The sequence below is a fragment of the Theobroma cacao genome, chromosome 6 (assembly GCF_053813885.1).
Source record: "Theobroma cacao isolate CCN51 chromosome 6, ASM5381388v1, whole genome shotgun sequence".
Lineage (NCBI taxonomy): Eukaryota > Viridiplantae > Streptophyta > Magnoliopsida > Malvales > Malvaceae > Theobroma > Theobroma cacao.
In genome coordinates this window covers 31746607-31768631 of record NC_142644.1, presented here as the reverse complement: position 1 = coordinate 31768631, position 22025 = coordinate 31746607, and the positions used below count along the sequence as shown (strand labels likewise).

The 22025-nt window shown below is 37.3% G+C and overlaps 4 protein-coding genes and 1 non-coding gene across 18 annotated transcripts; 2 read left to right on the top strand and 3 right to left on the bottom strand.

The window, feature by feature from the left end:
• Positions 1-2250: 2250 nt before the first annotated feature.
• On the top strand, positions 2251-11431 carry LOC18597342 (nudix hydrolase 2-like). 9 transcript variants are annotated; one of them, XM_088807128.1, is made up of 9 exons: positions 2268-2988; positions 4108-4204; positions 5195-5258; positions 5339-7416; positions 8992-9057; positions 9197-9334; positions 10108-10185; positions 10259-10309; positions 11061-11431. In XM_088807128.1, exons 6-9 carry the CDS (start codon positions 9236-9238, stop codon positions 11250-11252), a joined length of 420 nt encoding a protein of 139 aa, XP_088663254.1. In that variant the 5' UTR covers positions 2268-2988; positions 4108-4204; positions 5195-5258; positions 5339-7416; positions 8992-9057; positions 9197-9235; the 3' UTR covers positions 11253-11431. The 9 variants fall into 9 exon arrangements, 8 of the variants coding, with proteins under 8 accessions (XP_017979292.1, XP_088663254.1, XP_088663251.1 ...); XM_088807125.1 differs by lacking the exon at positions 4108-4204; XM_088807126.1 differs by having other exon boundaries at positions 4140-4204; positions 5195-7416.
• A 560-nt stretch (positions 11432-11991) lies between these two features.
• TRNAI-AAU (transfer RNA isoleucine (anticodon AAU)) lies at positions 11992-12065 on the bottom strand. Its single transcript has one exon. It is a non-coding gene; the product is annotated as a tRNA-Ile (tRNA).
• A 1170-nt stretch (positions 12066-13235) lies between these two features.
• NF-YB2 (nuclear factor Y, subunit B2) lies at positions 13236-14436 on the bottom strand. Its single transcript, XM_018122540.2, has one exon. It carries the CDS (start codon positions 14066-14068, stop codon positions 13508-13510), a length of 561 nt encoding a protein of 186 aa, XP_017978029.1. The 5' UTR covers positions 14069-14436; the 3' UTR covers positions 13236-13507.
• Positions 14437-17203: 2767 nt separating this feature from the next.
• LOC18597339 (Pollen Ole e 1 allergen and extensin family protein) lies at positions 17204-19508 on the top strand. The gene is made up of 2 exons (XM_007026306.3): positions 17204-17484; positions 18925-19508. Exons 1-2 carry the CDS (start codon positions 17244-17246, stop codon positions 19245-19247), a joined length of 564 nt encoding a protein of 187 aa, XP_007026368.3. The 5' UTR covers positions 17204-17243; the 3' UTR covers positions 19248-19508.
• A 5-nt stretch (positions 19509-19513) lies between these two features.
• On the bottom strand, positions 19514-21874 carry MTACP3 (mitochondrial acyl carrier protein 3). 6 transcript variants are annotated; one of them, XM_007026305.3, is made up of 3 exons: positions 21232-21874; positions 20038-20286; positions 19514-19835 (listed from the first exon to the last, which is right to left on the bottom strand). In XM_007026305.3, exons 2-3 carry the CDS (start codon positions 20236-20238, stop codon positions 19647-19649), a joined length of 390 nt encoding a protein of 129 aa, XP_007026367.2. In that variant the 5' UTR covers positions 20239-20286; positions 21232-21874; the 3' UTR covers positions 19514-19646. The 6 variants fall into 6 exon arrangements, with proteins under 6 accessions (XP_007026367.2, XP_017979484.1, XP_017979486.1 ...); XM_018123995.2 differs by having other exon boundaries at positions 21321-21874; XM_018123997.2 differs by having other exon boundaries at positions 20038-20278; positions 21321-21874.
• Positions 21875-22025: the final 151 nt, after the last annotated feature.

The window sequence follows — 22025 nt, the reverse complement described above, 5'->3', positions numbered from 1 at the left end:
AAGGAAGAGTTTTCCTACAGCTTATTCAATATGAGGAACATGAAATATCGAGGAAGAGAGTTTATTCAATATGAGGAACATGAAGTACTAGGGTTGCTAAGAATAGACCTGTAATTCTGCCCAAAGTAGCTTGGGTATGCATATATTGCATGGGTAAAAGTACTAATAAACGGTTAGATGCTTATTATTGCTATAAGTATAAGATGCTATCTGGAGGGCATATTACTGGTGATTTTGTGATTGTTTTAAAAATCATAGGCCCTTTATTAAGAAGCTAAAATAATTATGTTCTTCAAAGTACTCTTTTACTCTTTACTATTAAGCCTGTAGAGGTAATTGTCATTGTTCATTCACAAGCTATTGTGACCTTTTTTTCCGTTTAATTTCCATTTATATCCGTTTGGAGCTAGGCCAAGGACCAAAGATGGGAAAAGGGCTTTATGCCACTGCAATTATTGCAACAAAGACATCCGCATCAAGTGTGCTGTGTGTCCTGATTTGGACCAATGTATAGAGTGCTTTTCTGCTGGTGCCGAGGTTACACCTCACAAAATGAACCATCCTTACGGGTGTCATGGGAAAAGCCTTCTGGAAACATCTTTTTCCCTTGCTGATAACTTACTATATTGTCAAGTTTTTTGCTCCATTTTGTCGTTAGTGAACAGGTTTTTGATGAATGTTTTTCCTGTGCTGGAGAAAATCTGTTAACCAAATCTTTTACATCCATTTAGCAGTGTTGAAGCAATTCCTATAATTTCAAGATTTTAGTTTTTCTTGCTCATATATTCTGCATTACATACCTGTTGTTGTATGTCCGATTTTGTTATGATTCAGTGCTGACAACAGAGTCTTGGTTAACAGGACAATTTATCGTTTCCTCTTTATCTGTCCTGACTGGAATGCAGATGATGAAATATTGCTTCCAGAGGTACTTGTACTTTCATGTTCAATGCTAAAGCAGTGAAGAAAGTTGCGTTTGATCCTTCTTGATTTGTTCAGTAGTACATTTCATTTCATATGTGGAATAATTAAGGAAATCAATCTTGATTCTGTTTTAATTTTCCTAATTCGAGGGAATTGAAATGTGTGGCCTCGGAATCTGGGCAAAAGTTGTCGAGCATGTTGGGACAAAGACTAAGGAAAAGTGCATTGAACACTATGATAATGTTTATATGAAGTCCCCATACGTTCCTCTTGCGGTATGAAAGTTTAAAACTGTCAATTCTCTTTTCAGCTGTGCCTTCTAATGAACACAATTAAGCTTTGACAAATTGATTTCTTTAGAGGATGTGTGTCATGTTGTTGGAAAAAACAGAAGAGAGCTTCTTGCAATGGCTAAAGGGCGTGGTGAGGACAAGAAAGGTTAGTGTCAATTTTCAGTTATTCTCCTTTTCATAATCCTCAAGGATGTGTTCTTTTCCTTTTTGCTTGAAAGTATCCTATATTTACGTGTTTGAGTGATGCCTTTTCTAGAGAAGCTAAAAAGAGTGAACATGGTTCAAGGCAGGCTACACGTGCCACAGAATTTTACATAATTATAGATTGATGCCTTTTCTTAATGCAAATTCTTTGAATGTCTCAGGGTCTTGTATGCTTGGGGAGCTTACAGTGAAAGAAGAATCTTCTTTTCTCCTCCAAGAGTCAAGTATGACTACCATTCTCCCCTCTGTTTGTATCATCTTTCTTCACGCAATATCTTTACCTGTTTCAATAATTCCCAACTCCAAAAAGAGAAAGTTTTCTTTGCTATTTTCCCTTTTGTCCATTTCTGTTGGAGCAAACAGAGGATTGAGCCTCAGTGGAAGGATCAGAACAGAATCCTTGAGAATTTTGCTCATGTCATGATCCTGTCTACGTTGATGGAAAGCTCCTCCATTGGAATAATTCGATTACTTAAGCGCTAAATATTGCTGAAACCAAGGCCTTGTTTTGTTTGTACTTAGTGGGAGCCACTCAAACCACAGTTTGAATTGAAGCAAATTAAGTTAATGAGGTACTGATGACTCCGAGCTGAAAGTGATAAAAGTGGCTTGAAAGAACAAACACATTCGTATGTATGAGAAAATATACCCCTCAGTCTCCATCTCATCTTTGCTTAAAAGTATGATTGATGATTGGATATGTAGAGAGAAAAAAACATACATGCAGCTCCAGCTGTTCTTAGGCTTTACACACAATAACCCATTTGGCAGTTGTTAAGATATTATGTGGTTATTAGATAGGCGACAAAGGGAAGACTCTACCGCCCCCACCTACACCCAAAAACCCTTTAAAATAGATACAAAACCATAGCCAAACCTGAATAAAACCAAAACAGTCATATGGGGTTTTCATTAAGATATTAGGGGGTTTTGATGTTAATCATAGCTAGACAAAGCAATCGACCAATCCAAGAGGTGGATAGAGCAAACAATCCCTTAATTTTAACTTTCAAAAAACAAGTAACTGACCCTGACATGGAAACTAGCGACAACAGCAAATGCTTTAAGTGGCTATTGAGAAAGTCATCTCTCGTTCGCTCCATTGAGGAGGAAGTTGCTAACAAAACAGTCCCGGAAGGGATCATTGATTCGTTGCTACTTATCGAAGCTATGGACCGCAAAATGAAATTCCCCCCCTCAAACTCCATGAAGGAGGCCTTTTGCACCGTCGTGCTCCATTGTACCCTTGCGACACTGAGCCAGCCCTAGCCCTGTTTTTACAATGCATTTCAAAGGATCTGGAAATTTCAGATTCTAAGTTTAGAGGATTTTGGGGAAAGCCATCTCGTTAGTCCTGAATTATCCAAGTGGGGAAAAGACCTCGAAGTTGCTCTTTGGGATTCTGAGGCCTCTCAAGGGTTGTTGCGGATCAATACTCATGATGACGCCTTGCAATGTCTTAGGGTTTATGTTTAGGAGACCTAAGCCCTGATGAAGCTGGCCTTCCTTCAATTGGCTACTGCTCAAGCTAGTGGTCACCCTCGTTGTTTCACTAACGAAGGGAAAGGTAGGCTTTTGTTCTCTCTTCATCTTTATATATTAGTATTCTTTTTTTTAAAAGGTCTTTATATATTGGTATTAGGGTTATAAAAGCTTTGATTTTTGTTTGTCTGAGAATGTATGAAATGACTCATCTTTCTATATTCATTTTACTACATATCGTTGTGCTTACAATAACATAGTTAAATTTAAAGTATGGTAATCTTTGTCATAGTGGTGTATTAATTCCTCTAATTACCTTGTTCAAGTTGATGTATAGAACTCAACAACAATTAAGGTTTGAATAGGATAGTGTTTGGAACAATAAGGTTACCTCTTGAATACAAATTCAGTGCATGTGTTTGGTTCTGCAAGAATTTTGAAGGAGAATCCAAAAAGATGCAAGTTTGTTTCCCACAGGCACTATAAAAGACTGATTAAAATTGTTGACTTGGAGCAACCGTTTTGTAGCAAATTTGCTTCATTAACTGCTGAAGTTAACGAAGTGCAAGAAGCACTTAAGTCCTCCATTGCTAAATTGTTAGCTTCAGTAACTGGTCACCTCGCCAAAGTCTTAGAAGTGGCTAAAAAGGTTGCAACTAACATGGAAAGGAAAAAATTGCATACCGAAACCAATATAGAATATGGCAATAAGGATAAGGAAGAGGATGTTCCTGCAACATCTGTCAATCCTACTCAAGCTAAAAGGGTAGAAGGCCACAGTAGAAAAGGTAAAAAGGTTCTTTCTTCATCTGTCAATCCTACTAAGGACAAGAGCCATCCTCCTCCATCTTTCAATTCTATTGTAAATCCTGCTCCAGCTAAGAAGGGCAATCACAAAGGTCAAACTTCCATCCATTAGAATGGAGTACCTAAGAATGCCACTGCTTGCACTTATGAGGTGTGTATTTGTATGTGCACACCATTACATTTATTGCATTACTGAAATCAATAGCCTTGGCAATTTTTGCAATCTTGTAATGAGCTTTTACCATTATCCATAATGAATGCATAATAATACGTTGGTAACTTAAAAAGATAAATTGTAGAGATATAACGTTTATATTGCAATGGAAATCATTTGTCTAATTTTGCTTGTTGATTATCTTTTTTTAATGAAAAGATTCAATTAATGACTCTTCTCAAGGAATATTTGTTGGTTCTGTATTGTCACTGAAGAAAAGGAGAAAAAGAAACATGTAGAGCAAACATGAAGCAAAAGTTCTGCAAATGGCTATGCGCTTGTAAGTGATTATTTTTGTAACAACCCAAGTCCAATCACTGGCCCAATAGCTTTTTAAACCTAAACCACATGGCCCTCAAAAGCTTAAGTGCAAGTTGTTAGTAGTAGTGAACTTGGATTGTTATAAATGGTATCAGAACCTACGTCAGTCCGATATGAGCGTTCACATTGCTTTGGTGAAGGCTTTCACATTGCTCTAATGAAATCTTGGTCTCGTAGATGTGATGTGTGACTTTAATGAGGATATCAAGGATTTAAGTGGGTTGGATTGTGACACGTCTTACATTTGATGTGAATGTGATTATTAAGACCTATATCACCACTACTAGTAACTTGAACTTAAACTTTTGAGGGTCTCGTGATTTAAGTCAAAAAAACAGCTAGATCAGTAACTGGACTTGGATCGTTACAAATAGTATCAGAGCCTATATCAGTCCGATGTGGGTTTTCACATTGCTCTGGTGAGATTTTGATCCCATGGATGTGATGTGTGGTCTTGATAAGGACATCAAGGATTTAAGTGGGTGAGATTATGATACCCAACATCGTACATCTGATGTGAATGTAATTATTAAGACTTATATAGCAATCCAAGTTTACCACTACTAGCAATTTGAATTTAAGCTTTTGAGGGCCACGTGGTTTAGGTTCAAAAAGTTACTAGGTCAGTGCTTAGACTTGGAGTATTACAAATGACATCAGAACCTATGTCAGTCCAATATGGGCTTTCACATTGCTTTGGTGACATCTTGGTCCCGTGAATGTGATATGTGGCCTCGATGAAGACATTAAGGATTTGGATGGGTGGATAACAATTTAAGTCTATCACTACTAGCAACTTGAGCTTAAACTTTTGAGGGTCACGTGGCTTAGACTTAAAAGCAGTTAGATCAGTGGTTGAACTTGGGTCGTTATAATTTTTCTATTTTAGTTTTTTCAACTTATACTGGAGGTTTCACATAGTTTATCACCATGCTGCTTATTGTTGTAGGTATGGAAAGCATTGGAAACAAATTTTAAGAACCTTTCCTTTCGTGTTTGTGAACAGAATTGCTGTAAGTATTTGACATGTTTATTTACAGCTATTTTCCTTGGCCTATGTACATTTTATTATAATATATTATATTTGTTCAAGGTGATCTCAAGGATAAATGGAGGAACATAAATGGAGAATGATGCTTCAGATAAATACTTGTGTCGACTCATTTAACATTTTAGGTAGATATGTTTACTAGACTGGGTTAACAGTTAGTTTGAGTTGACACTTAACAGTTGTTTTTCTGTAAAGGAATTGTGTAGATGTGTTGAGTAGACTGGGTTAACAGTTGTTTTTTTTTTTGAAAAGAAATTGGGTATATATTCCTCTTCAGGTTTTAATACGGTCCATTTTGTGGAGAAAAAGGCCCAAGAGTGGGAGACCCTTGAGATCAATCCTGTCCATTTGATGTGGCGCCATTATAATTTTTTTAGATTTTTTTAGGGAACATTTTTTAACATTGAACTTGTTCTTTCTCTCTTTAATATATACCTATCGAATTATGTTGCATAATGTTAACTTAATCAAAAAATATCCAAGGGATAAGCAGCAAGATCATGGAAACCAGATCAATCAAGTGTAAGCAAGGGATAACAGGCACTCTTAGCTAAAAACTCTTTAAGGGCTTACAAAATTAATTTTGTAGCTCAACTCTTATGCTCTGTTATGCTTGGTCTCTTTTTTACCATGCGTATCAAGTAGACAAATATTATACAGTAATGTAAACATTATGTATATAGCCTGGTGAGCTTGAGATATATAGTTATGGCATAAAGCATTCAGTGTTCTGGCTGAGTTTAGCAACAAGCGAATGATAAGACAGAGAGAGGATAGCTAAAGTTATTTGAATATTCGAATGAGAGGCATTGTCTAAGGCCAAGAGCCTCCCCATCATTCACCAAGCAATCGACATAGTCGAGTCGCCTTGAACTCAAACAGTAAATTCTTTTCAGGATTCGCATCCTTAGATCTTTTAATGGAGAAGAAAATGATGTCAAAGGCAACCTGTTACACAAACTTGGTGGTGCTAAGAGATCAAAGTCAAAGTACGAGATTGTTTGGGTTGAGACATAGAATCTCTGTTTGTGCCTTTCTGTCAGGTCTAGTCTTAACAAATATGAGTCCTATTTCTCTTAAAAAAAGAAGCCCATTTTACTTTTGGCATTCAACTGTTATAAACATCTCCACCTTTTAGGTTGTGATGGCTCATGCTACTTCATATCTAGTAGATGGGTTTGATGCTGTTGTTTTGAAGGCCGATCAAACACTTTGACGCCTAGTGTCCCCATGTTAGTTTCAAGGCCTATCAGAATTCAAAAGGCTTAACTCTTTATGGATTTATTTCTCATTTTTCTTCTTTTGTTTTGGTGAGAAGATCTAGTTTTCTCAGGATTTGACAAATATGGTCACTTAAGATTACTTTCAACAGTTATCAGGACCAATCCAAGAAGTGGACAAAGCAAATAGTCTTTTAATTTTCAATTTCGAAAAACAAGTTCACCTCACGTGCCTTTCCTAAGTTACAACGGTGTAGCAAATAGTTTCTTCATTCAAAATTCAACTTACAAACTTAAGGTTCCATAGGTTCCATGGATTTCTTTAGCTTCCCTTCAACATCCACTTTTCTTAAAAAGTTTCTCTCAAGGATGAATACGAGCGACGGGAGCGAATATTATATCTGACTGTTGAGAAAAGCCTCCTTCCTGCTTGCCATTACAGAGGGAATCTCTGACGAATTCGTCCTTGAGGGAATCTTCAATTCCCTGCTACTTATCGAAGGTGTCAACTGCAAGATGGAATTCACCCCACCAACTCCATGAAGGAGGCCTTTTGCGCCGTCGTGCTCCATTGTACCCTTGCGTCATTGACCCGACCTTGGCCCTGTTTTTATGATGCATTTCAAAGAATTTGGAAATGCTGAATTCAGAGTTTAGAGGATTTTGGGGATAGCTAGCTCATTAGTCCTGAATTATCCAAGTGGGAAAAGGACTTCGAAGCCATTCTTTGGGATTTCGAGGCCTCTCAGAGGTTGTTACGGATCAATACTCATGATCACGCCTTGCAATGTCTTAGGGTTTATGTTCAAGAGACCTAAATAGTGATGAAGCCAGCCCTCCTTCGATTGGCTCATATTCAAGCCAGTGATCGTCCTTATCATTTCATTGACAAAGGGAAAGGTAGGCTTTTGTTCTCTTTTCATCTTTATATATTAGTATTTTTTAAAAAAAGTCTTTATATATTAGTATTAGGGTTATAAAAGCTTTGATTTTTGTTTGTTTGAGAATGTATGAAATGATTCATCATTTGGTATTCATTTTACTACATACCACTGTGCTTACAATAACACAGTTAAATTTAAAAGTAGGGTGATTTTTGTCATAGTGGTGTGGTGTATTATTTGTTCTAATTACCTTGCTCAAGTTGATGTATAGAACTCAAAAAAATTAAGATTTGAATAGGATAATGTTTGGAACAATAGGGTTACATCTTGAATAAAAATCCAGTGCATGTGTTTGGTTCTGCAAGGATTTTAAAGTATGTGATTATGGTATGACAGCAATAAAGTATGTTAATCAAGCTTTTTGGGACCATAACCGAACTCATGAATGTTAGAACACGATAGGGAGGTGGCAGCACAACGACATAAAGACAGATCCTATATACAACAGAGGAGTGCAGCAGCTTCCGGACAACGGCAGAACTGTTTTTCTTGGAAAAGACCATCCTTTTAATGCTCGGTTGACCCACCGCTTCCTCTTGAATTGGCTCCATCACTGCATTGCTATTACTTAAGTTGTATTCAGAATTAATCAAAATACTACTACTAATGAAGTTGAATTTTTGTTGACGAGTGCTTTACAGACAATCTTTAAGATTACTATATTATTTCTTTCAACACATTGAAAATCATCACATCAAAACCCTATGGAATTAATACCGTATGAAAATAAGTGCCAATATCCAATTCCATTCATGATCATCAATAACCAAAAACAAAAGACACAAGTGAAAACTCTAATGGCCTGTTTCTGTGTTTGTGAATGAAATGGTTTGTTGCTTCGTAAGACCCTAAGACAAATTAAACGAAGCTTAGAAGTATTAGCCATGTCAGCATCTGCGAATTCAACAACTGCTATTGTTATTGCTGAAATGAAGAACGAGTTCAAGAATTTAAACAGCTTAATGCGGCCAACGGTAGGTATGGAGGAGTAATTGTTAAATTAAAGCGAGCGGATGGACCCTGCAGCCTTTGCTTCGATTCTTAGAGCTTCAATTGCACAGTGGCGTCACCCGGTTTCCTTGTTGCTCTACTCTTTCTGCTAATGCCATTTTATGTTTATACTGCCAAGTCTGGACTTTTCTCCCACAGCCCACAGAAAGCGTCCGCCATAGCACTTACCTCATGAATCGTGATGCCTTTCTTTATGCTATTCTCTTTCATTGTTTGTCTTATTGGTCCTTTCCTTCCTTCTTATCGTGTCAACTGTTGCATTTATTGCATGCTTATAATGAAATGAGATGCTCGATTGATTACTACCTTCTGTTCAATATGGTTTGGTGTCCTTGCAAAGGTAAAAATCCTTTCTGATTTGTCATTTCTGCAAAATCACACCTGCGCTTACAGCCAGTACTCATCATTCTACACCTTGAATTTTTTTGCTTCTGGTCATAGATGGTTCCTTATCATGCGCACTTTTGTCTCTCATACTGTTCTCTGTTTCTAGTGAATCATACAAGAACATGTTTTGCAGGGTAAAAAGGTTGTTTGGATCAAATTGCCTATTCAGCATGTCAATCTTGTTGAAGCTGCTGTCAAGGTGATTTATTGTCTTCTAGAACCTAATCAAGCTGATTTCTAGAAAGCTCTGTTGAATGCTAACTTGGTAGTTGCCGGTTATATTATTTTTTCCATTCATCCCTGGAATATGCTACTGTTAACATTGTATTGCTGCTCAGGAAGGATTTTGGTTTCACCATGCCTAGCCAAATTACTTGATGCTTGCTTATTGGATTCCTGGAGGTACACGTACTCTTCCAGCAAATGCATCGCACCGGATAGGCATTGGTGTATTTGTCATGAATGAAAAGAGGGAGGTACTTGTACTCATAGGGAATTTGCATAAGATATATCATTGTGACCGTTTTTACTTGTACTCATTTATACCAGAATGAAAAAAAAAATTAGCATAATTGTAATTGAACAGTGATTTTAGTTCAAAGGGAAAGAAAAAAAATGTCAGTTATTTTTCTTTAATGATTCACCTTATCACCAAAAGTCTTCTTTGGAAGGGAAAAAGAGTTGGTAAACCATCAAGTTTTTGATTAAGTGTGCTCCAAAATTGTGCTAATATTTTTTTAATAACAATAATAACAATAACAAAAACTCTTGTTTCTTGCTTTGATATGCATTGTTGGTTGAGTAATTAATTACTGTATAGATGGTAACAAAGTATACATGGATTTACTAGTGTCCCCTTGCTCAATCATGTTGGAGATGGTTCATACGATGTTATGTATACTCAAACCAGCCTGCAATTTTCTATGCATAGTATATGTTGATGCACGAGAGAGGAAAGGCATCCCTAGCCCTTCCTTGTCTCCTCTACTTTCTCCTATGTATTTCTGAGATTAGAGGCTGGGTTCCCCGCTCCTTTCTGCACTATCTATCACCATCTTCAATATTTAACTAATTTTAATGCTGGAGCTGCTAGTAATTCTTTCTTGCATACTCACTCTCACTCTCTCTCTCTCTCTCTCTCTTTCTCTGAGATGTGCTTATTGAGAAAAGCTGTATTATTTATACTGCTGTTGGACTTCAATCAAGGTTATTATTCTCAAATTTTTGGGTTTGCATATCTCAATCCCAGGTTTTAGTGGTGCAAGAGAACACTGGACGATTTCGGGGTACAGGTGTGTGGAAGTTCCCTACAGGAGTTGTGAATGAGGTAAGTGCATCAGAAGGTTCTAGATATAATACTATGGCATGTATTTACCCTTCTTAAACAAATTCATATCCAGGGTGGAGATCTCTGCACAGCTGCAGTTAGAGAAGTGAAAGAAGAGACAGCAGTAAGTAACAGTTATTCAATTTATACATACTAGTAATACAAGTTATTGCACCTTATCAACCTGAGAAGGTGTATCATATTTATAAATGGCATTAATGCTTCACCGAGGTCCCTAGGGAAATCATGTCTCTCATATGTTGGTAATAACACTCTTAAGGAGCACAAGTAAACACTGTCCACTTCCTGCACCACAGTAGCTTGGTATGCAGTTCCATTTGATATAGCATTTCTGTGATTCAATATTCCTCACAAATCCTGACTGACTACTTTTCAAATCGGAGATCAATTGAAAAACTAATTTCTTCTATCAGCCAACTAAATGAATTTTTTTTTTCTTGGTAACAAGTGATTCTTGTTTCACTCCCTTTGCTTCCATTATTTACAGACAAAGCCACAAGTCATTCTTTGAAAAGTCAGACATATTCTTCATGTGCCTGATGGAACCACTTTCGTTTGAAATCCAGAAGCAGGAATCTGAGATAGAGGCAGCCCGTCATAGTGAGAACAATGAAGTTAAAACTTGAAAGTTTTTTCCCTTTCCCCTTAACAAATAAAACAGATATAATTGATGTCGAGTTATAATTAAGTATGTGCGGTTCATGTCAACCGCTTTAGGTTTGATTTTATAGTTTCTTTGGTTAGTACTTTTTGAACAGCTTGTTAAACTATCAACAAAGTTAAGAAAAGTCTGATGGTAAATATATAGCCCGCATTTGATAAAACCTCTCATTGTTATTTCTAATTTTCTGCAGTGGATGCCATTTGAAGAATACGCAGCGCAGCCATTTGTCCAGACAAATGAGCTTTCAAACTGTATTGTTGACATATGCAAAGCAAAGGAAGATAGAAAATATTCTGGGTTTGTTCCCGTGCCTACCTCATCACTATTCTCGTATGAGAAGAACTACATGTACTTCAACACTCGTGACTTCGGTGGCCGGTAATTCCTGGTAATGGCTCCTAAAATTGGGCAAGGATTGAACTTCTAAAATTCTTAAATACATACTTTATTTATACGGACATAATTCTGCTCTGTGACAGCCAACATTGAGTTAAGGTTCTTCCTCTTTATATTATTCCCCTCCTGCTACACAGCTAAGTGAGCTATTCTTTCAATGTCTAATGTTGCTTCTTTTGAAAGCAAAGCTGTAATGAATTAATGTTCCCATTAGTTCAAGAATTTATGTCTTGTTTGTTTCTGGAAATTGATCAAAGATATTTGCAAATTACGCTTTTGTGATGGGTTATGTATAAGAGATTACTTTAATTTCTGGCAATTTATTTCATTTTGTTATCCATAAATTATCATGTATGCTTCATTCTGATTGTAACTTAGTGGTAAACTGTTAAGGGTTCAGTTAGCATCTCAAGTGGTTTGCTTTAAGTTTGGTGTTTCTCTCCAACCTTATTATATGATTACTTTGGTCCTGAAATAATCCAGCCACTGGGGTATGGCTAATTAGCTAGGCGTGTTAGTTTACTTCTGGCTTTTCCAACTTTCTTTTCAAAATGACGTTTGAGTCCTACAGTCTGCACCCTCTGATGCTGTAGTCTTGTTAGTCTACTTTTGGCTTTTCCAACTTTCTATTCAAAATGAAGTACCTGCTGCTTGCTATTCAATGCGAGCCAAAAACTAATTCAAAATGAAGTACCTGCCGCGTGCTATTCTATAGCAAAGACACTTGGCCCATGCAGGTCTCGAACCTGCGACCTTCGCGTTATTAGCACGACGCTCTAACCAACTGAGCTAATAGGCCTGTTTGCTCCATCAAGCAAACAGAACACTAGGTGACATGGGTTATAAAAAGGGAAAGATGGTGCTATGGACCATGGAATTGGGGTATGAGTGAGCAACTAAGCATGGTAGCCACACCGCTTCACAGTTCAATTGAATTCTATTTGTTTTGTGTTCCACAAGAATATATGTGCATGCCATGCATGCACCTGTGTATCCCTTCTAATGAAAGGGGATTCTTTGTCAGATCGCAGATGCAATGTAACAATAAGTAGAAAGCAAGAGCTAGCTAGCATTCTTGATTCACCATGAGTGCTCAATTTCGCCAGGTTTCCCTCAATTGTTGGAATACATTTTGATTAACTTGCAACCACCACCGTATCTCATATATATTTCAACTTATGACAGATCAAGGCTGCTGTCCACCAAGCACATATAACGAGCCTGAGGGACACAGGCCAGTACCATCAGGTTTTGTATTATTTTCTTCTACTTCTTCTCTTTCCACTTGCCCCGCCCCCACAACAAATCTAATCTGAAAAACATATATTAAAAACACCAGTAGGACTATATTTCCCATGAGACATGAGATGAAAGGAGTTGATACAAAATTCCAACCACTCACGGATCGATGCGGCATTCATGTGAGCTCCATGCAAATATCTGATACAGCCTACACTTTGAATGGCTACAAATGAATAACTGTAAAATTATAACAAAAACAATTATAGATGATATGTACTCAAGACAAAGCAACAGATCAGTTCCCAGAGTAAGATGACCGGATTAGTGCGTGGTCAGCATTTAGGGTCAACTAAATGGATAGGCGCGTGGAGAAAAGTAGCAGCAAAATGAAAACAAATCCAGGGAGAAAGGCATATTTAAATCTGAGAGGTGGATATTATATCCACAGATCATGGTAGGATGAGCTCTCAGTCTCTTTCCCAGCAGCTTGTCTAGATTTTTAAGCAGACAGAGACAAATAACTAAAAAATCTTGAGGAGCAGATTACTTGGCTGCCACAAAATCAGAACAGAAGACCAACGTTATCCATTCCATCCAAAACCAACAAAACTTTTCGTTCCAACGATCATACTTTCCATATCACAGACTCAAATGTGCAGTACCAATCACTAAACACGGGCATGAACAACCTCAAAGAATATGACTATACTGCATAGTCATACAAGACTTGAATTAAACTATAACTGCATTGAATTTATGGGATAACAGTACATAAGATATAAATGTAATGTTCAAGCGGCTGATATTAGTATACATATATATATATGTTGTATATTTTCTCCTCCTCCAACTCCACAAAAGTGAAAGGGAATAATCTATCTCCACGCATATTCTCTCCAATCAAAGGCATGAAAAACACTAGGAAAAGTTCGGAATGAAATCATGCATGAGTAAAAGACATATGAACAAACTGTTGCGAATTAGCAGTGCTTAATTAATCTACCTAGGCCTGCCGGAGGAGGATCCACTGCTAGTGCCAGATCCATACATATGGGATTGATGATGATGATGCCCCATCAACATCATGGTTGACTGCATCCCACCATACATGGCAGGTCCAGCAAAAGCACCCCCAGCGGCAGCGTTAGTGCTGTCATCAGCGGAAGAGCCATCTCTCTGATCAGTCGGTTGCCTTCCGAGGGCAGTCCTCTCTCCCTCCATCTCCCTGAACTTGTGCAGATAAACCTTCAAAGGCTCAACATAGTCCTCAAAACCTAGCGTGGTCATGGCCCACAAAAGATCGTCCCCGTTGATGGTCTTCCTCTTCTCTCTCTGGCACTTATCGGAGGCTTCCCCGGTGATGAAGCTGATGAACTCGGAGACACACTCTTGCACAGTCTCTTTAGCATCCTTCGAGATCTTGGCGTTGGCTGGCAAGGCTTTCTTCATGATCCTGCTCACGTTAGCTATGGGCAAAAACCTATCTTGCTCTCTTGGTGATAACTCGTTGTTTGCATTACTGTTGTTATGCCCTCCTGAGTCGTTGTCCGAGTCAGCCATCAATACAGATGATCAGATCAGATGGTTTTCTGTTACTACCAAGTAGTCGCAGTAGTATCTTACACTCCTGTTGGCAATTGCTGCTGCGTTTGACTTAATCTGAAGGTAGCTAAGCCTAACCTATAGGAATTAGCTTGGCCAGAAAAGGGAAGCTAAACTGCGTTTGCCTAAGACGTTCCTCTTCAACCCCAGTCTTCTTCGATGGAGATGGGTGGACTAGAACTGACAGCAGGTGAATTTCAGAGGGAATCCGGTCAGCCCTCAGCGGCGGAGAAAATGAGCGAATGCTGCTATTGTTACTACTAGACTCGCACAACTATTTTTCCTAGCAATAATACTAGTATAATAATCATAATAAATGAATAAATAAATAAGTGTTTTTCACTTGGGTCGTATATATTCCATTGTGCTAGACACGCGGATGATTTTGAACCGTTGGTTTCTAGATAATATCTTACCACGTGGACATTCACTAGCCCTTCGATGCACTTAATTAGGCTTTGGAGTTTTGCAGGACCGGATGGTTCGGCTCCTCGCGTGTGAGTTGATTATTTTCTCTTCACAGCATTAATCGGATGGTATGCGGTGTTTCTATTTATAATTTAAATTTTTTTTCTTATTTTTTTAATGCGAGACGTGAATTCCTTCGTGGAGTCACCTTACCTACTCCACTCGTTATATTTAGTGTGACACTAAAATTGAGTTCGAATTAAATAAATATCATTTTTGTTATAAAATTATTATTATATTTTAAAAAAATTAATATGATAAAATGTATAAAATTTACATTCATAAGTCTCTATACTTATCCAATTTGAGATTACGTAACTATTCAATGACATTTGGGACTGAATGCATCCATCTCTAACCCTAGCAATAACTCAATCAGTAGTACCTGAATTAAAAAAAAAAAAAAAACATGTACGCAGTAATTTCAGAAAAAGAAAACCAAATACGGAAGCGTACGAAGCACTGCCTTGAAGTCGCGTGGGGCTTAAAATGAAATATGATGATGCTACTGCTCAACGACCCTATCTCGTCACCCTTACGATTTGATGATGACGCTGTAAATGATCAACGCTTTGGTGGTGAGGGGCGGGAAAGGGTTCCTGATCATCATCTAATCAACCCATTTTCATTGAAATCGGTGGGTCAATCGGCCAACCAGCAGATCCGATGGATGGCACAGGTCAACGCAAACAGGGCTGCGCTTGCTTGCCCACATTAAACGGTCATGATCCCCGCGTGAACTCCATATCCACCTTAATCGCCACGTTGCAGTTCGATGATAGTGGACTGGGCCCACTTCCATGAGCTCTTGTGCTGAAGAGCAGGTGTGCTTATTGGACCTGATTTCGAGATCCATCAGAAAGCGTTCTATTTTTGGGTTGCCAGCCATCGGCCCTTGAAATATTAAGTGGGCTCATTCATCTGTATTATCAAGAGCCCATTTTTTTAAATAAAAATAAATAGAAATAGAAATATAAACGAAAAATAGCAATCAGCTGGTCCAATAAGAATTGAAATAAAAATTAAAGGCAAAATGAATCGGGCATGCTGTCTTTGTCCAACCAATAAATATCTGAACCCATATACAGCTATAATTATAAGGTTGTGATATCTCACATGATTATAAGTCATATTCATAGGCTACTTTAGATCCTTTACAAGGCAGAACCCTTTTGATATTCCAATTACTATATTCTTAATATTGCCCAACACATCAAGAAAATCGGTTCTCTCTAATCCGACTTAACAAAAAATTAATTAATAAAGTTTAATCTTTGATATTATTATATGCATACATATATATATACATATATATATACATAAAAAGAGAGAGAGTTTGATTAACCATGTATAAACTAAAATAATCTACAAATTTAGCACAAAATAGCTAACATGACAAGCAATCTTTCAGTTTTAGGATTATAATAAGTATCATCTGTTTTTATGCTTGGCAAATGGCAATGGCACAGATTCATCCCAGTCTGCTTCAAGCAGATGATATGTCAGGTTATCAACTCCATTAGTTTCCCCAACCCCACTTACACGAGTGCCACATGCGAGTACTTTTCGTCTTGTAGCAAACTTGGGGCATGTGAGAATAGATAAGCGACCCATAAGCCATAACTAGAATTAGCAACTTAATTTTGTAAAAGTTTTTAAGAAAAATTCGAACAGGAAATGCAGATGGGGGATGGTTGGGGCAGCCTTGAAAATGGTAATTCAGGAGGGAGAGGGGCAGCTTGTTCTTCTCGGCCAAGCTGATTTCTTGTTTTAGCTTAAAAACTGTATCAAAAGAATACGTAGATGACAAGAGTAGGCAACCAACCAACATATAACTTCCCTCCTTTACCAACTTCCCCGCTTCTGCCATGTACACCTTTTGCACCAATCCATCTTTGGCTCTGACGTTTGTTTTCGCCCGCTTCTTCTTTACGTGACCAAAGCACCCTTGCTTTTATCTTTCGTCTTCTCAAATATCTAAATTTAAGATATCATATGAGTAACGGTATACAATATTGATGTTTATAAGTTTAAGATCATTCCCTTACTTATCTGATATATGATTTCGTAACATTTTCTCATATCTAAATTTATGACATACCCTATTTATTTCACTTATTGAAATGCTTGACATGATATCATGAATTAAATTTAGATTAGATTTAATACTATTTTGTCACAAGATCATTATTTTCTTTTTATAAGATTCATTTATTAAGATATGCAACGTTCATATTTATAAATTCAATTTGACGTGAAATTTCATAAAATATATTAATAGATTCTACTATTTTTGTAAACAAGATTTTAATTGGAATTACATACTACTTTAATTAAGTTACCCAATATTATTTAATTATTAATTTCACTCTCCTAATCCAATGTGTAATATATATATAATAGTCAATTTCTTAGATGACCAAATTTAAATAATTTGATATAGCATTAGACATTTTAGGTGGCACAAACTAGACCAATATATATATGAATAGAAAATATTTGACCATCTTCTTGTTGGTCAACAATAAGGGTAGGATCGTAAATTGGGATTGTTGCGCTTTGGACAACCTTAGCTTAATTATAAAACAGGAGATGAAGCTCTCTTTCGTTATTATTCCCAATTGGCTCTAGTCAGAGAACCAGTATTACAAAAGGCAGAAAGGAGATGGTGAGCTACTTTTGCTACTGCAAGACACTCGGGGTGGTGGTCATGTTGTTGCTCATTCAGTCTTCAATGGCAGAATCAGATGAGCATCCATTATTATACGAGTCGTCAAGCAGAGAGGAGATGATGCAAATGGCTGGATATGGGGAGGAGAAGCTATCAACCGTCCTGGTTACCGGTACCGTCCTTTGCGAAGCTTGCCTGCATGCTGAACCTCAACTTCGTGCATGGCCCATATCAGGTTTCGTATCATTCGTTCATCATCATTATTCATTACGATCTGCTTTGCTTTTCTTTCATGTTTATGAAACGAAACTCTCAAACTCTGCAGATACAAACCTATATATTTATAACGTTGATTATCTATTCTCCCTCTCAACTATTGATCTTCTTTGTGGAAGTTAGAACCCCTTTAGATCATTTGATGAACATGTATATAAAAATTCAAATACATTCGTGTTAGTACTAAGGAAAACAATACAAACATGTATCAGAAAACTACAGCAAGCACCGAGGGAAAGCCTCCTCTCATGACAGTTTGTGACTTTAATTATATTCATGACTCTCAGGTTGAAAGAGTGAGTTTTAGTTCTAAAACATATATAGTCCAAATCTTTGGAAAACCAACCTCGTTAACCCTGGAACTCCTTTCTTTCCAAATTCCAATTGTGGTACAACCCCCTCTAGGATCGATTGCAGTTAATTTGCCTTTACAACAGGCTTTTCGGCATTCATTTAATCCTATAATCAGCCACCATGCTTAATGTGTCAAGTTACCTAATTTTTTCCAACCTAATGCACTTATTTCCTTCAGATATTCCAATATATACGAAGCATATTATATACATAATAAGTGCTTGTCTTAGGCAAAATTAATATCTTCAAACAAAGATCCGTGAATTACAATAATGTTAAACTTTTAAGTGTTGTTTTGGTTGCGTTGGATCCTCGGTTTTAGCAGTTGCAATATCAAACAAGCTTGAGATCAAAGAAACTTGGACGTCATAGAAAGTATCGGTGAAAAGTCACAACCGTGTTTCCAAACTGCAAAACCAAGCAACATTTAAAAAACAAGACAGAAATATTATAAGGGACAACAATCTTCGATCTCAACTAAATGGTGCTATGAGTTTCTTTGCTGCGTCCCCACTTGGTCAGAGGCAGACAGATTCAGGCCAATTGTCTGGACGGCTGTCGTTTAGAGATTAATGCCATGATTATTGTCGATTTCATTTCATTATTGTAGCATATACATGGTGGTACATAGGAATAATATCGGAATGAACCCCCATTTTATTAATTAGGAGCGAACAACATCTTTCACATTAATCATTATATTTATTGCATGAATTGGACAGCTTAATTGTATTAATTAGTCCATAAAGTCTACAAAGAAACGTCCAATTAGTTAATTGAATGTGAGACCATCATCAAATTGAAGTTGACAATGGACCATATTATTTTTTTTTTTTTCCATTTCGTGGTGGGATTGATGTACTAACCCCTTGTGCCAAACCCTGGAACGTGTTGAGTTCCATCTTTTAACAACACGACAAAGAGATCAAGTTGAGTAATCAACTTAATTCCACAAGACACTTGCCTTTTAAGTGGAACATCATGAGTTGATTGTCTTCTCTTCAACATTGATCATCATTTTGCTCGATTTCTAAATTCTCCACAGGTGCTTTGGTGGCTGTTAAATGCCAAACTCCTTGTAAGAGAATATCGGGTTCAGCACAAGCTGTCACTGATGAATATGGAGATTTTCTCATCGATCTTCCTTCCCACCTCCATGGAATTCCCAATTTGCCAAAGATATGTGCAGTTAAAGTCCTTCGGATACCAAAGAACTCCATGTGCCGACCAGCATTCGTCAAGAAACACAAGGGGCTAAGATTTTCATCAGTTGGGAATGGCATCCGCACTTACACAGCTGGGAGGATAAGGTTCCAGCATATAACATCTAAACCTTTGAAAGCCTGCATCGGAAGGGCTAAGCAGTGACAAACATATAGCATGAGTGATACCTGGTTGATACACTGGGATATGGCAAATGGCTCATTTAGATGGCGCTTCAGTCACAGTATTGAGTTTCAAAGCTGCAGTCTCCTTCCAATACATGCTTGTAATATACATATTCTCATGTAAATACATAACAATATTTTGTCCTATATCGAGCTTTTGAGTTGTCAGAATCAAATAAACTTACATGTATTAAACGAGTTATTTCAAGGTTGAAATGAAACAATCAAAACATGGCACAAACGCGATGCTCAAGGAGTATCCCTTTACATATTTGGCAACCATAAAGCAACCTCAAGGTCAACTGACACACAAATTCACACACATACTTCATAATGACAAATACATTCTTCAAGAGGGACCTGAAAGCATCCAAAACAGTCAGGACTTTGTAATGTCTGACCCTGATCTAGAAACTATGTATTTTGCAACATCAGCACAGCAAGTAAGCTTATCCGCTTTCTCATCTGGGATTTCAAAGGAGAATTCTTCCTCGAATGCCATAACAAGCTCAACCCTATCTAAGCTATCCAGGCACAAATCTTTTTGAAAATCAGCTGTTTCAGTTACCTATTTGATAGGCAGAAAGTTAGATTCTTGTTCATAGCTCAAAACAACAATAGCATAAGAATTTACAAACAGCTATATATAACTTGTACAATTTATAAATGGTTCCCACAATCAATGAGATTGAGATTCCATCCTAAACAACTATGAGACAAATAGTTGAGAAGATAATAAGCAAACCAAGTTAGGAATAGCAGTCTATCACCTTACTGGCATCGATTTTATCGTACTTCTTAACCAATCCAATCACTCGATCCATTATTTGAGCATTGCTAGCACCTGTTGATGTACATATCTGGTGTCTGAGTAGCTTGAACATGTTTCCTCCGCAAGTGAAAAAGCTCCATTCTCCAGTTGACTCCCTCATGCTCACATGCCTCAAGATGGCACTTCTGATGCTTTGCATGTTGAGGAGAGCTTCAAAGCAGTAAATTTTTATCACAAGCCTGCTCACCTAGATTTGAATTGCATAAAAAAGTTCAGATAAAGTTATCTAAGTGAGTGGCCATATAATGATCAATGAATTGTATTAAAGATAAGTACTCGACATCTATGCAGCAACATTTAAGACAGTTTCACTAGGATTTCTGTGAATCTAGAACTGTACATTGTCCTGGCTTGCAAAAGTTATCTTGTAACTAAATAAGTAAATATGTAAACAAGACTTAACAGCAGTAAACAGGTAACTTATTGCTTATATAGCAGATGATGCTGGGTAAATTGTCTCCCAGAAAGAGAACCAGGTCATCAAAAGATACTGTCAACACTGGAGATGCATTTTATTTGCTAGTGATTTGTCAACAGCATATGAATTGGTGCTTGGGACCACAAACTAAATGATATTTGTGAGGGAAACTTCAGGGAAAATCCCAGGTTAAAACAAGCAAGGCAGGAGGAAAACAAACTGCAAAGCAGGTGGCTATCAATGGCATTAGAATCACTAGTTCATCCACTAACTATGGCATTTGGCCAAATAACAAATACTAACTAATAGTACTACTCAATAAGCTAACAAAAACACAACTTTTAAGAGCTATTGAAACATTGAAAAGGAAAGGGCATTGATGCAATTCAGATGTGAGGAGATACAAGAGTCAATGAGCATGTAGAAGAAAACAAAAAAAGCCATGATTTGCATGACTAGGAAAGGCAATATTAATAGGTCGGTATGTGAAGCCGAAGTGGGCCTTTCTCCCATGTCATCTTCTGTTTGCATGATTCATTCGTTAACCATTATCATTCTCTTACACTTTTGTCAGAATGGGGCAATAGATGAATGGGTTCAAACAAATGCAGGGGTTGAGCAGCAGCATCAGCATCATACAAAACCTTAAACCCAGTAAATATAAACAGTGTGTTGAACATTCCTTTGTAAAAAAAGAAAAACAGAAAAACATACCCAGAGATGAAAAACTAGAAAGCAAACTAAAAAGAGAAAGAGAAAGGGAGAGATGGTAGGAAGTAGGAAGTGGAAAGTAGAAAGCAGACACTGGTGACTCACGGGACTGCCTCTGTTAAGTGCCTGCTTGGGTTGGGAGTCTGCACTTTGAAGAACGTAGTGGACCTGGTGGGCTATGGCTCTTTGGCTATTATGTGCTTGCTTTATTGCCGCAAAGAAAAATTTCAACTTTCAAAGCTTTTGTACCACATTCGGACAGGAGTTGGGAGTGTTGGACGGCTTCCATTCCACCTAATTCCACTTTTGTCATCTGTAACTAACGGGGCTACGACTTGGGCCTCTTGATGCTGATAGGTCTTCCACACATCATTTTTTATGTGGTGCATACGTCTTCTACACAATTTTTGTGCCCATTTTCAAACATAAAAAGCCCACAACACCTTGAATTGTACTATTTTTTTCACTTTTTATACAACATTTAAGAAAACCATGAGCCCCTATAGCTGATGTTCTTTTTTTTGGTTACAGAAAAGAGGAAATTTTTCCCACAAAAATCTTGGTTTTTCTTCTGGTATAGTATCTCTTTTTCATTAAGAAAAAGTATCGAAATTATAATATTGAGATTTTGTTGAGAAAAGGGAGAGAACCCATCGCTTCCCACAATCCAAAAACTTTATACAAATATATCTATATAAAATCCTATGTGAAGCAAACAAGAAAGGAAAACTACAAAGTGGTATTATTATTGTTATTATAAATAAATAGAAAAAGGGAAAGGGAAAGAAGGAATTAAA

What these genes read in the sequence shown, in the direction of transcription:
- LOC18597342 (XM_088807125.1), top strand. Translation starts at nt 9,236, where the DNA reads ATGCTTGCTTATTGGATTCCTGGAGGTACACGTACTCTTCCAGCAAAT. An exon ending in CTACAGGAGTTGTGAATGAG is followed by an intron (nt 10,186 to 10,258) that starts GTAAGTGCATCA and finishes ATTCATATCCAG; the next exon opens with GGTGGAGATCTCTGCACAGC. An exon ending in AAGTGAAAGAAGAGACAGCA is followed by an intron (nt 10,310 to 11,060) that starts GTAAGTAACAGT and finishes AATTTTCTGCAG; the next exon opens with TGGATGCCATTTGAAGAATA.
- NF-YB2 (XM_018122540.2), bottom strand. Translation starts at nt 14,068, where the DNA reads ATGGCTGACTCGGACAACGACTCAGGAGGGCATAACAACAGTAATGCA.
- LOC18597339 (XM_007026306.3), top strand. Translation starts at nt 17,244, where the DNA reads ATGGTGAGCTACTTTTGCTACTGCAAGACACTCGGGGTGGTGGTCATG. An exon ending in TCGTGCATGGCCCATATCAG is followed by an intron (nt 17,485 to 18,924) that starts GTTTCGTATCAT and finishes AATTCTCCACAG; the next exon opens with GTGCTTTGGTGGCTGTTAAA.
- MTACP3 (XM_007026305.3), bottom strand. Translation starts at nt 20,238, where the DNA reads ATGCAAAGCATCAGAAGTGCCATCTTGAGGCATGTGAGCATGAGGGAG. An exon ending in ATAAAATCGATGCCAGTAAG is followed by an intron (nt 19,836 to 20,037) that starts GTGATAGACTGC and finishes CCTATCAAATAG; the next exon opens with GTAACTGAAACAGCTGATTT.